Raw genomic sequence first — 14606 nt, 5'->3', positions numbered from 1 at the left:
GCCCACTTCTTCGGATGCATATAGAATGGAACATATATTGAGGAGATATATATATATACACACATACAGAGAGCATAAACAGGTGGGAGTTGTCTTACCAACTCTGAGAGGCCAATTAATTAAGAGAAAAAAAAAAAGAAAAAAAAAAAAAACTTTTGAAGTGATAATCAAGCTAGCCCAGACTAATTTGTTAGTCTCTAAGGTGCCACAAGTACTCCTGTTCTTCTTTTTGCGGATACAGACTAACACGGCTGTTACTCTGAAACCAGAACAAGGAGTAGCAGGTAGTTGCACCATCTCAGCAGTAGATTGGGAAACAGACTATCAGTCAGGGACTAAGTAATCTGTGCCAGCCCTATATTTGGTGCAGTTATTTCCCCAGTGTGGCAGCTCAGCTCTGCTATCTGGGTTGTTGAGGTAGGAGTGAAAACAAAGCTCCACTCACTCCCTGCCCACCTTCATGGGTGAGAGAGTAACAGCTGCGTGGAGGCTACGCTCCCTCAAATATAGGTAGTGAGTGGAGGGGAGTAAGGAGATATTTTATGCCTTGTCACTGCCTCGCCTGGGGACAGAGAACAAGCCGCCACTGGCCCTTGCAAAATAGAGAATAGCCAGCATTTTCTACAAAATGTCTTGTGCTAGTTAGTTAGTGGTTGTGGATTCTGAATTTTAATTACAAAAAGCAAATCTAAATGGGGCTATGCTGACAGGCAGGTCTTCTGTCTAGTGGTTAGTCTGTGGCAACAGGCTTGCCTAGTTGTTAGAGCCTTCAGCAGGAGGAGCAGGGAAAGGTAGGGGGACCTGGCCTGCCTACTCCACCAGTTCTGACCCAGGGACCCTCTTGAGTGCTGTAGGGACAGCATTCAGCACCTGCCATCCGGCCAACACCCTCTCCTGGGTCCCTTCCTACCTCTCTATCCTTCCTCGAGGTGTATTGAAGCTCGTAGGTGCTCCTTGCAGACTGGCTTGCAGGCCTCTGTGGGTGAGAGTCCCTGTTTCGTGCTGCGGGTCCCCTCCTGGTAATGCATGCTCTGTTGTAGTCCCTCTATAGCGGTGAGCAAAGGTCCATTCCCTTCTGCTAGCTGCCTGGATGTGCTGCAGTGCCTCCTTTTAAGCCCTTCCAACTGGAGTGGGGTGAGGCTTCCTGGGCCCACAGTTGTTTTTGTACTCCTCTCCTCCCATCCCAGGAAAATAAAACTGCATTCTGCTGTTTGGCTCCCCGCCTGTCTGCCACTTGAAAGGCAGATGCCTCTGACTGTAAGGCTAAATACCATCTCATAATCCGGGAGTCGGTGTCCCTTATGCATCCGAAGAAGTGGGCTGTAGTCCACGAAAGCTTATGCTCTAATAAATTTGTTAGTCTCTAAGGTGCCACAAGTCCTCCTGTTCTTCTTTTTGTGGTGTCCCTTATGGAATTTAGCCAGTGGAGAGGTCGGTAATCAGTTATAGAGAGGCAGGGGTTTCCGAAAATGTAATATTGTAGTGCTTCTACGGCCACCTTCACTCCCCAGGGCTCTTTCTCTATAGTTAAGTGGGCCATTTCTCTAGGAAACAGTTTCTGGCTAATATAAAGTATTGGGTGTTCTCCCCCACTCTATCCATGTCCTGGGACAGCCCCACCCAACATCTGAAGCATCTGTATGGAGTGATAACTGGGTGAAGGAAAACAGTTACTCTGCTCAGAGGTCTTTCAAGGTTCTGAAGGCTCTATCACAGGCCTTTAGTGGTGTGTTTTTTTTTTTTTAACCTACATTTTTTTTATGATTATATGGTTTGGAAAATAAAAGAAAAATGGTACTTGGCTATTAGGTCTGTGATTTGCTATAATGAATATCTGATGGTTATTTTTGTTGAAATTGCTAATGAATTATGTTTGGTACTTACAAGTATATTTATTGCTAATAGGACCTGCATGTACTCTGATTTTCTCTATGCTGCTCAAAAAACTGAAGCCCTTAATAATAAATAGCTTGAGTATTGAAAAAAAGTGCTGTAGTGCGAAAGAAAAGTTACCAGTGCAGCTAGAATCCTTATCATGAATAAACATTTAAATTAATCCAACTAAATTTTAAACAAAGTTTCATTTTCAACCACAGGTTTGTAGTAGTGACTTTTCATTTTATCACGTTGTATAAAATATCTTGTTCTGGACTAGTTTTAATAATCACTCATTCTTGATGTCGATTTCCCTTGTGTTGCCATTGCATCTTATATGCAGTCAATCATCATAAGAAACTCCAGCTTTCATGTGGGAGGTGAAACCAAGGTCTTGCCCACTTGTAGTCATTAAAGATTACAGTACACTTTTCATAAGAGTACAGAGTTAACCCTAATGTCCAGGACCAATTCCAAGTTTGGTAATTATATGCTATCTTCCTACATTCTTTTTGCACTTCTAATTGGAAAAGATCATCTTCGCTTCATGTTCTAAATTGTTAAGGGCTAGATTGAGAAGGGCTAGAAGGCACAGTGCTGAACAAGGGGTGGACTCAGTTGAAGGCTCAGCTCCCTTCCTGTTTGACCCTTACTCTGAGGGCGGGAAGAAGATAGATACCAGCAGCGTATTATGACATCCCTTGTGTGGATATAGCTATTCTGGCAGGTGCATTCGGGGGGAAGGCACAGTCAGTGTTTCTTCTCTTCCATGGTCACCTGCTCTGGGCAGGGAGAGGTAAGTGGCTCACTTATCTCTGCATATCCAGACCCAAGGTCCAGGTAACCTGTGCAGGAATACATGGGTTTCTTACTATTCCTTAATGCCCTGTGTGAGCATGTAGTCCGAGTGAAAACGTAGCCCTAAATAATTTAATATGCGAAGGCGCCTGCATTTAATGATCTCTACATACAGTTTATATACATGTGCATAGTCCGATTACAGATGTAACAGTACCACTGAACTGCAGCCATCCTTAGGTTGGAGAGTGACAACCAACTAGTTCATTGATCATTGCACAATAATATAGGGAAGATAACATGTCATATAGTAACTCCAAAGCTCTTGGAGCAGGTGGATTCCATTTGTGTGGTGTATTTTTCCTTTCAGCAGTGCTGTGTACATCTGTGGTACTGTATGAATAACATAATTGACTAAAATAACCAGTTTGTGGCATGACATGGTATCTTTTGCTATAACATCAAGAAATTTGAACTTTAATTCATGTCCTCAGTGTAGAAACACAGCTATAGGTATAGTAGTACACATTTTGTATATGCTTTTTCTCTGTATACATTTCATGTATATAAGTAAAAGGGATTTTTTAGAACTAAATGGATTAAGTACAAAGATTGCACAAGTACACTCTTCATTTTCAGAACCTGTACCATTCTGTTTTCCTCAGGTGTGGAAGAGTCACATCTTGTCCACCTGCTGTAAGCATCTTGTGATGGGGACACAATTTGTAGTAAATATTTTGATATATATGCTTTTCAAAAACCTGACACTGCACACCTGTAGCCTGGATGGCTGTTATTAACAACTAGCTTTTCTTGTCTTGTTTGAATTACAGAATATGATTGGAAATAGTGTACTGTGAATTGATTTTGTGCATGTTACAGGAACTGCTTGTGTGATGGGAATGCATTCTGACAAACTGACATGTTTTGATAGGTGCTGAGGTAATTGTACAGATTTTTTTAATTAAGCAAAAATTGCAAGCTGCGTACTTTACAGAAGGTTAATCGCAATATCAAAGTTTAAATGTTAGTTTAAGCATTACTAAACATGACCAATCTCTTCTCTTATGCATTTTTTGAAGTGTGATGTGAATTTGATTCTGAGGTCGGGCAGCTGTATTATGGGAATGTAAAGTAATTCGTTGCCTGGCAGCTCACAAAAAACATGTCTAAATATTTATTTCAAAGGATCTTTAAAGAAATGAACTAATAATCAACTCTTAGAATATGTTTTCTGTTACATTTAAATGTCTCCGTTATTTGAAGAATGTTTAAACTATTTTAGAGGACTAATTCAAACTAATTTTACTTTTGTAACTGACTCATAACAGGCAGCCATTGCCTTACCAATACAGTATGCCTCCCTTTATGCTAATTAATCCTTATAATTAAATTTCCTTTTGTTGCTGTTATATTAGTGCTTAGAAAATGGTGTCAGAATTTGAAATTTTGCAAATAATTGCTGTAATTATTCCTTTTTTATGGCATTATTTTTTAAAGTAAAAGTAAATTGCCGTGTGTCTTTTAGTGAATAATGCATTTTTATAGCACTTAATATGCACAGCAAGGCAATATTGATTATGTGCTGGGAGTTTTTATATTTACCACATACATTGAAAAATGAATATAGACTGCTGGAAAAGAGGAATAATATAGTTCAACTTTGCATGGTAGATACATAATAATGCTTTCATCTTACATCTGATTTTCATAACATTTTATTATGCAAACTAATTAAGCCTCACTACCACTCCTGTGAGGTAAGTAAGGAATATATAAAGATTAGGGCTGTCAAACGATTCAAAAAATTAATCACGATTAATTGTGAGATTTAAAAAAATCATGATAATCACAGTTTTAATTGCACTGTTAAACAATAATAAAATACCATTTATTTAAATATTTTTGGATACTGACCGGGCCGGTGTAACCCATTAGGCGACTTAGACGGTTGCCTAGGGCACTACAATTTGAGGGGTGGCAACCGTGGCGGTATTTCGGCGGCGGGACCTTCTGCCGCCTCTGGGGGGCGGTATTTCGGGGCGGGTCCTTCTGCTGCCTAGGGCAGCAGAAAAGCTGGCGGCGCTTCTGGATACTGATGTTTAGCATATCTGGCACATAAATACCTTGCAATGCCGGCTGCAACAGTACCACGTGAATGCCTGTTCTCACTTTCAGGTGACATGGTAAATAAGAAGCAGGCAGCATTACTTCCTGTAAATGTAAACACTTGTTTGTCTTAGCAATTGGATGAACAAGAAGTAGGACTGAGTGGACTTGTAGGCTCTAAAGTTTTACATTGTTTTGCTTTTGAGTGCGGTTATGTAAAAAAATTCTACATTTGTTAGGTATCAGAGGGGTAGCCGTGTTAGTCTGGATCTGTAAAAAGCAACAGAGTCCTGTGGCACTTTTAAGACTAAGAGATGTATTGGAGCATAAGCTTTCGTGGGTGAACGCCCACGAAAGCTTATGCATGCATCCGACGAAGTGGGCATTCACCCACGAAAGCTTATGCTCCAATACATCTGTTAGTCTTAAAGGTGCCACAGGACTCTCTGTTGCTTTTTACATTTGTTAGTTGCACATTCATGATACATAGATTGCACTAAGTACTTGTATAAGATAAATTGAAAAATACTGTTTCTTTTGTTTATCTTTTTTACAGTGCAAATATTTGTAATAAAAAATAATAATATAAAGTGAGCACCGTACACTGTCTTTTGTGTTGTAATTGAAATCAATATATTTGAAAATGTAGAAAAATATCAAAAATATTTATAATACATTTAAATTGGTATTTTTATTGTTTAACAGTGCAATTAAAACTGTGATTAATTGTGATTAATTTTTTTAATCGAGTTAATTTGTTTTGAGTTGATCACTTCAGTTAACTGAGATTAATTGACAGCTCTAATAAAGATCACATCATCCACCACTGAAATGCAACCATCTGTGGACATGTTTAGGACATGAAGTATGTCATGGGTCAGTTTGATATATGGGGTAGTTTATATCTAGTGTTAAGTTTGGAGAGATGGTCATTGCTGTAAGTATATAATCAAGGCCACGTGCACATGGAGTTAAAAATTGCATAGAGATTGTGAATAATATATATGTTGTTCTTTGAGTGCTGGTTCCTACGTGTATTCCACTGTGGGTGTGCACATGCGCTTCATGCTCCTAGACTTGGAGGTTTCTTGCAAGCAGTGTCCGTTGGCCTGCACTTGTGTCTTTGCCGTTCAAGGCATAAAGGGCTGGAGTGGACCAACTGCCTCTCCATTTCCTTTTTGCCATTGCATGGCCTGGGTCAGAACCTCCAGTATCTGGAGCTTTCCTTTGAAATATTTACAGGTTAGAGAAATCAAAGTTTGCCTTAGTGCCTTTTGTATATAGTTCTTTATAGTTACCTTTCAGCAGAGTTTTCCAATTAGATAGATTCCCCCGCCTTGGGGTACCCCCCCCATTCACCGTTATGGGTATTGGACTGTGCCCAGGTCTCCAGCCTTCAAAAACTTTGTCTCCTACCCCCTTTTCTTCTTGGTCAGCAATGACCACCAGTGCTATTTGGAAGGCACATGTCACGGCTAGCTGTACGCGTGAGGCGAGGAAACTCCAGCCTAGAAAATACCCAGGAGAAAAGCATCAAGCATCCCAAACCGGAAGTGTTTCATCTCATGGCCTGTTTTTTGGATTGGGCATCATCAACATTAGAACATTTCTGAAGCCATACAAACCAGCCTTAATAATAGCAGAGCCGACTCAGTAGAAAATGCTACTCAGCAAAATGGAAGCGTTGTTTCATCTGGGCACAGCAAAAACATGTATCTCCTGAGTCAGCAGATACTACCCTCATTTTGGACTGGTTTTTTTTTTCTCTCAACAGCTGGGCTTTCCCTCCGTTCTATATAAGTCCACTTGGCAGCAATCAGTGCATACCATCCAGCATCAGATGGTGATTCAGTTTTTACTCACCCATTTACTAGCAGATTCTTAAAAGGCCTAATCAGAATGTTCCTACCAGTAAGGAAACTACTGATCATTGGGACTTAAATCTTGTACTTTTGGCACTCACTAAGCCTCCCTTTGAACCATTAGCTACATGTTCCATTATCAATGAAAGTTGCATTCTTTATGGCCATCACTTAAGCCAAAAGGGTGGGTGAGCTGGGAGCACTAATGGCAGATCTGCTATACATCAAATTCCATAAGGACAAAGTCTCTACAACTACAAAGTAGTTTCAGCATTTCTCATAAAGCAATCAATCCACTTACCTGTATTTTTTCTGAAACTGCATGCATCAGAAGAAGAGACTTCACTCTCTCCATATGCAGTGCGCTCTCTCCTTTTACCTGCAAAAGATAAAACCAATTAAAAATCACCTAGATTGTTTTTCACTATAACAGAATGAGTCCACGGTCAAGCTGTGTCCTCCCAGAAGATCTCTAGGTGGATCTTGGTTTGTATCCTGCTTTGTTGCCAGTTATTATATCATCTTCCCCCTCCTAGGGAGAGAGCTCATTTTGCAAGAGTCTATGGCTTCAGGAAGTACCTTCACTGGACATTAGTAGAGCCGCTAAGTGGAGTTCCAGCCACATGTTCATGAGACATTCTGCTCTATTGCAGAATTCATCTGCTGACGCATCCTGTGGGACAGCGGTTCTCCAAACAGTTCTGCAATCTGCATCCTCACACCCTGCTCCTACTTGAGTACTGCTTCTCAGTCACCAACAGTGAAATACACATAGTACCAGCACTCAAACAAGAGGAAGTTACTTACCTTGTGGTAACTGGAGGTTCTTGCGTGGTCTCTGTGTGTATTCCACTACCCGCCCTCCTTCCTCTCTGCTTCAGCTCTTTACTGGATTTGGGATAGAGAAGGAACTGGAGAGGTAGTCGGTCAGCTCTGTCCCTTTATGCCTTCAGTTGGAAGCATGAAGAAGGCAAGGGCACACACGTGGACCAACAGACACAACTTGCAAGTATTCTCCGACTCCAGGTGCATGGAGGGCATTCACACACTCACAGTGTGGACTACATATAGGGACCACACATCTGGAAGAACCTTCAATTACCACAAGGTAATTTCCTCTCTTGACTGTGTATAAGTCCACTGAAGTCAATGAGACTTGACCACATGCTTAAATTTAAGTGCTTACATGGTTTGTTGAATAGGAGTAGACTTAAGCCTGTGCTTAAAATTAAGCACATGGTTAAGTGCTCTGCTGAATCAGGCTTTATAGATGTTATGGAACTTTTTCAGATCCTTATACTTATCCAAAGTATATTATGTGTTTATGATGCTGCTACAGTGCTTTTTCCAAAAGATAGCTGAGTCTACAACCACATTTTTCCAAGGTGATGATGAGGTGTTAATAGTAAATGAAATTATTTTATAGGATATTAAATTTTGTCAGCATGTAAATTTTCACTTAATGTACTGAAGTCTAGTTAGCTGTCTTTGGTGCCATCTAGTGTTTTTTATTTTAATATACAAAGTGTAGTTAAGGCATTTTAAAGGCAAACTGTTTGTTTTATTGCATTTCTACATGTCAATAGCAATCTTAATCCCTTGACTTTCTGTTATCTGTTTACAAAATTTGTAAAAAGGGAAGCTCTAATTAATTCTATAGTTCTTAAAGTCAATCATACTTAATGTTGTAACTCATACAGTATGGAAGATCACCTCCTCTTTGAAAATGTTTTAACATTTTGCAAGGACTTACAGAGCCTTGTAATATCTTTCCTGCAACTGTGTAGTTTGTGAAGTCTTGCACATGCTTTTCATTGTTGTAACTTTGGGTTGTCTGTCCTGATAAGCAGGTCCCTGTGGCCACCTTTCATGCTTAAAAGCTTTTTTTTAGTTATAAAATCCTTATCTATGCTTTGGTAGAGAGGTGAGGATCCAAAATGACAGCCATGAAGTGCCATAGGGTATTGAAAAAGTCTGCAGTTAAACCCAGTTTCTACAACTGACAGTTCTATATCATGCCAGAATAAGTCAGATATCTTTCTCTCGTATATATTTCCGATATACCCCAAATACAACCAAGTACAAACTTAAGAGTCGATTACATTTGGAATGGTCTGAGGATGAAGTGTCATCCTTGATGCCTATTATCCTTGCTATTTTAAATTTGTCATATTTGTTTTAATTAATATTTTGTCGTGTAATATTTTTAAATAGTAGAGCCAAAGTTCCCCTGAAATGTTCATTAAGAGTTAATTATAGATTGTAACCAATACTCAGAAATTATTTCCATCTGTTGTGTAAACTTGTATTGATATAACTTTATAAACACATCCGGTAGATTTAAGTGGCTTATTCAGAGCCCCTTAGGTCTACTAAGCTATTACTTACATCTCTAATATCCGTGAAAACTGCTGGAATGACAACCCTGGAAACTGATGACCTGGTTTAATCCACAAAACAGTTTTTTTTAAACACTACGGGTAGCAGCAGTAGATGTTTCATACCACTGTCCTGGAGAACCCTGTATCAACTCTGACCTGGAGAAAACACTTTTCAGGCCAAAATGGTTGTTAAATCATCTTGGTCATTCAATCCTTAGGGTATGTCTACACTACCCGCCAGTTTGGCGGGTAGTGATTGATCTACCAGAGATCGATTTATCGCGTCTAGTGTAGACGCGATAAATCGATCCCCGATCGCTCTGCCGTCGACTCCGGAGCTCCACCATGGCGAGAGGCGGAAGCGGAGTCAATGGGGGAGCGGCGGCCGTCAATCCCGCACCGCGAGGACACAAAGTAAGTGATTCTAAGTCGATCTAAGATACGTCGACTTCAGCTACACTACTCTCATAGCTGAAGTTGCATATCTTAGATTGACACCCCCACCCCCAGTGTAGACCAGGCCTAAGTCTCTTCAGAGACTGACAATTAGTGCTAGTGGGGCTTTAATGCTGTGCTAGGTATTAGGTAGCAACAACCCAGTAAACCTCTGAACAACTGTAAGATGGTAATGACTTTCAGTCACTATTTCCCATTTGAACTGGTGACATGGAAATGAATGACTTTATTTCCTTTTGCCAGGCTTATTGCTGATGTTACCCAGTTGTTCCATCATAGTCATTTTTTTAAATTAAAGATGTTAAAATAAAGTTTTAAACAAAGTTCAAAACAGATCCTTCAGCCAGTAAGAGCAGCTGCAGAAGCAGCCAAAGCTGGGGCCCTTTGGACGTTCAGGGAACTTCCTATGGTTTTGACAGGATTTTCTCTGCTATGTGCTGATTGGCTGTTTTTTCCAACCCTCTCCTTCCCTCACAATCTGTTCACCAGTGCGTCACTCCACACCTGGACCTCTTAACCTCCTCTCTACCCTATTCCCTTCACTCCCCCTTCCCTTCAGTGTCTCATCTCCATTCATTTTTCTTTCCGTTTAGCTTATCAACTCCTAACTAAATCCATCAAATAAATATACTTTAGAACCAAGATGACATTTGCTGCCATCACATTGTTCCCTCTGCATGTGAGTTATACTCCTTCCCCCACCCTGTGTCTATCTTGTCTGCTTAGACTGTAAGCTCTTCAGGGCAGGGACGATCTGTTACTCTGTATTTATATAGTCTTGCACAGAGGGGCCCCATTTTTCGTTGGTTCTTAGGCACTGTCATAATAAATATGATTAATATATGTATATGTATATATGAATGTTTTACACTGACTAGACTGTTTCCAGTTATAGTAGGTTTAGAGGTTCAAATATTAGGTATTGCCATTATTATTGCTCAGGCAAATTAATAAGCCAAACAATTTTTCTCCTCGCCTTAACTGCAGAGGCTAATCTGGATACTAAAGGAAAATCTTGTTTCCAACATTTATCAGAATAAACATCCACACTCATACTGTAAAAGAGGGGATAGTGAATTTGGCTACTTTGGGCTCAGACAGAATGTACATTCCTTAATGAACAATGTAGTTAATTTATCTATGTTCTATATATATGTATTGCAATAATGTCAAAAGACCCATCAAGAAGCAGCACCCCGTTGTGCTAGGCACTGTACAAACACTGAACAAAAAGACAGCCCCTGCCCCAAAGAGCATACATTCTAAGTAACTTAGTTGAGAAGGAAAAAATCTTTAGGTAACCTGTAGACAAAATTATTTCAATGGGAGTTAACTTTAGCATCTTATTTTTACCACCAGGAGGAGCACTATTAAAATATTCTTATCTGTATACTGGCACAATCTTTCTAATGCTGTTGCTGTAAATTTTCCATACCTTTGGGAATACCCCAAATTGTTAAAGGCAGAGGAATAAAGATACTATTGTGGAATGTAGGTTATACTTAAGAAAAGTTTCAAAAAGAAAACAAGTGAAGTGCTTTTATTTAAAAAACAACGTTTTAGAATTTTTTTCGTCCTCAAGAAATAATTGTTTTCGTGACATTTACACTAGAATTTATTTCTAAATCATGATTATATGGAGTAGTACTATGGCTGCAACACTTTGCAGTGTTAGCAGGAGGCCCAGAATTGGAATGAGATCTCCCACTTCCGAAACTGGAGATTTACTTACTTTATAGTAGTTCATCTTCAGGATACAGGGTGATAGAATTGCTAACAAAAACTCTCTGTGTCAGCCCATGCTAGCTTTTTACTAGATAAGCATTAGAATGTAAAACGATTGCCTATATTCTGCTATCATAGATGGGAGGAAAGTTAACATGGTGGCATTCAACAAGGATAAAGGGACTGGTCCATAAAGATGTGGCTCAGTACTTGATTGTGCTAGGCACTGTACAAACATAGAAAATAATTCTGTGGGCAGAATATTATTTAAGTGTTTTCTTTTTCCATTTATAAATACAATTTCTTCTTCTGAAAACGTAACTGTTTTATTTTGTCATATGCAGCACCATACCCATTATCTGTGCCTAACAAATAATATTTTTCTCTTCTCAGGAAAAAACATGTTTCACAGGACAGTCCCTTATGTTGACTTGTATAGCTATAATTAGTGGTATTTGGCTCCCTCATTCGGGATTGTTCTGTGGTGACTATTCTTGAACTCAAATTATGTTATGCCCTGACATAGGGAAAATAGGCATATATGACTGATTTATATTTTCCCCAAGGAGGACTGAAAATCAAAGGATAGTATTAGCATTTAAAAGGAAGTGCTTGAAATTAGAGTCTTTGTATTAACAGAGATTTTTCTGAATAATCAACAAGAAGCATATTTGAACTCTTAGATTTTCTTTGGATAGTAGATTTTATCCATGTAGTGGAACTTAATGCACAGTACACCATGTTATCCTTTAAATTGCTGTGATGTGCACATATTCTAAATCTGACTTCAGAAAAGGAGTAGGATTTCCTAATAGTGTTTTCAAATATTTGTATTCCATATGGATTTTATGATTCATAAACTGGATTATCATCAGTTCCCTGTTTTACATTCCTGGCACATTACTGCCACTGATTGAAAATGCTGTTGTAGCCCTTGCTGGAATTAGTTCTTTTCTACAGTGTTGAAGCATCTGCTCAGCAGATATTTTTCTACAAAGTATCAACATGTTTTCTTCTTGCCCTTTTATCATGAAAGTGGCTGTTAAAAAAATAAATACATACAAATAAGCCTAGTTGGCCCCTCTTTTTTTGCGGTGGACTCTTCAAACAGTTCTCAAGGACCCTCTAACTCTCAAACTTAACTGACTCTTGTCCCTTGACATCACATACTATTCACAATATTGAACAATAGGGGAGGATAATCAACATACCTGTTTGAGGTCTATTGCAAGGTAACTGGCTCTTTTTTATATAAAAGGGAATTGAGGGGTAAGAACTACAATAGGCTCAGTGAGTTCTAAAGCCCAACTTAGGAGACATGACACTTGTTTGAAAACAACAATATTTTATAGTTTCTCAATTTAAACATGGCAGAGGTCTAAAAAAATTAAAGGTAATTGAAAAAAAAAAGTCAGCTGAAGTTGCAAAATTAATGAAATAAGGCACCTAAACTATTAACTTTTTGACTTGTTCATTTAAATGTTTTGCTGCAAATAATTCCTAATGTTTGTTTGCAGGAAGAAGACGAGCTGGACTCCCACACCATGGTTAAAACTAATTCAGAGAGTGCTGGCACAATGAGGGCCACAAGCACAATGAGTGAAAGTGCCCAGACAATGATTGAACATAACAGTACCATGTTAGAATCAGACTTAGGGACTATGGTGATAAATAGCGATGATGATGATGATGATGAAGAAGAAGATGGGACTATGAAAAGTATGTTAATTATTTATTTCCTTTTTCGATTAAGAATTATTTTTCCAAATTGCACAAGGGTGTACAGCATTATGGTATCAATATTTAAACACTGTATATACTGCTTTTAACATGTAGTCCTTATAAACTGTATCTTGCTCTTTCTCTCATGCCCCACATTTGTTTGGATGAATTTCTTGAAATTAAACTGAAATGTAGTAATTATGAGATAAAGCTAATTAATAAGATCCTGATTCTCAAATTGGATCCATGCAGAAGTATTCTCTGTGCCTGTGTATGGGCCCATTGACTTCAAAGAGACTCTGTATGGGTATTGCAGTCTGTCTGCACAGATCCAGTTGCAGGATAGGGGCATGCTTTTTTTTTTCACGTTGTATATCCAGAAAATATTGGGGCCAATTAGCATATTTTATTTAAGTATTGTCATCTTTCACTGACAGACAGATTCCAGTTGACTTCAAAGGGCTTTGGACTAGCCCCTAAAAGAGTAGAAAAACTGAAAAATTACTAGTTTTTTTTTAGAGAGCAAAATTACAAAATATGATACAATCTTTGTAATCTGCACTTGTTAAACAGTGACTTCATGACACATTCTGATACCCTTACTCATGTTGTGTATGACCTTCACTCCACAAGAACATCTGTAGAGGGACTATTTGTTTAATAAGGTACAATTCAACATGAGTGAGAGTATCCGAAATTGTCGGTAAGTACCTGAATCTGTGAGGTGAGGTGCTGAGCACTTTTACCTTCCATTAACTTCAGACATATATTAAATGACTTCGTTAGCAGTTGAAGTTGCTCAGCACCTTGCAGGAGGAATTCCACACTTCTAAGGTTTGGATTCTATTGTGGCAGAATGCAAGGAATTATTTATAGTGTGCAAGAAGCTTGTGTTAAGTCTAAAAAGTAAAGCGAGAGTCTGGTAAACTGAAACGAATGATCAGATAACAAATGAACAATTAAAACAGCGTAGCGTGTTTTATATTAAATGTGAAGTTGGGTGTATGTTGGAAAAACTTCTGTTGTGACTTATGCAAGCTTGGTTTGAAATTCAAGGCAGGATTACATTTTATTTATTTGTGGTGTAGCTTATAGTAGACTGGAGATTTTTTTTCTCTTCAAATGTAAGATAATAAACAGTCCCATTGATGAGTGATGAGTTTCAGTAAGATGAGTAACCCCATAAAACATTTAGTACATGTTTTAATTTGTTTTGATGCTGAAACAGTATTTGCTTTATAAACTATGAGACTAATAGGGAGGCTTAGTGCAAGTAATCCTGAATTAATCAAATTTAACATGTTATGGAACAGGGTAGTAATAAGTATAAAGGTACCAGATAATTAAAAAAAAAAAAATTGAGGGAGCGAAGGAAAATCCTGAGTAAATTCTTGTGGGTAGAAATGTTACAAAGTAAGGATTTCAAGAAAAAGATGATATGCGGCCTTCCAAACCTTTTAAGACTCAAAAATCCATGCAGGCAGATGATCAGCCTGCCAAAAGGACAGGTCAACATGGTGTGCAAAGCCAAACCCACTCTCTCCCCCCAAGATCTGTGCTGGGAATTGCAGTTATTTGGGGAATGAGAGTTTATATAAATGAGTTCCTCATCTCATATGTGCTGCAGTTCCTAATCCATGCTCAAATCCTTTCTCTACTCTTTGGAGACATGCAGCCT

The 14606-nt window shown here is 38.7% G+C and overlaps 1 protein-coding gene across 7 annotated transcripts in view; it reads left to right on the top strand.

The window, feature by feature from the left end:
* The window catches only part of STK3 (serine/threonine kinase 3), a 298853-nt gene that overhangs the window by 158428 nt on the left and 125819 nt on the right, over positions 1-14606 (top strand). For all 7 annotated transcript variants that reach the window (XM_065582173.1, XM_065582171.1, XM_065582172.1 and 4 more), the window contains one exon: positions 12724-12925. In XM_065582173.1, coding sequence (XP_065438245.1) covers positions 12724-12925 — 202 coding nt within the window. The remainder of the gene's footprint in view (positions 1-12723; positions 12926-14606) is intronic.

This window comes from Chrysemys picta, chromosome 2, assembly GCF_011386835.1.
Source record: "Chrysemys picta bellii isolate R12L10 chromosome 2, ASM1138683v2, whole genome shotgun sequence".
NCBI classification, from domain to species: Eukaryota; Metazoa; Chordata; order Testudines; family Emydidae; genus Chrysemys; species Chrysemys picta.
Note: the sequence above shows the minus strand (reverse complement) of the source record. Positions and strands in the feature narration are given on the sequence as shown.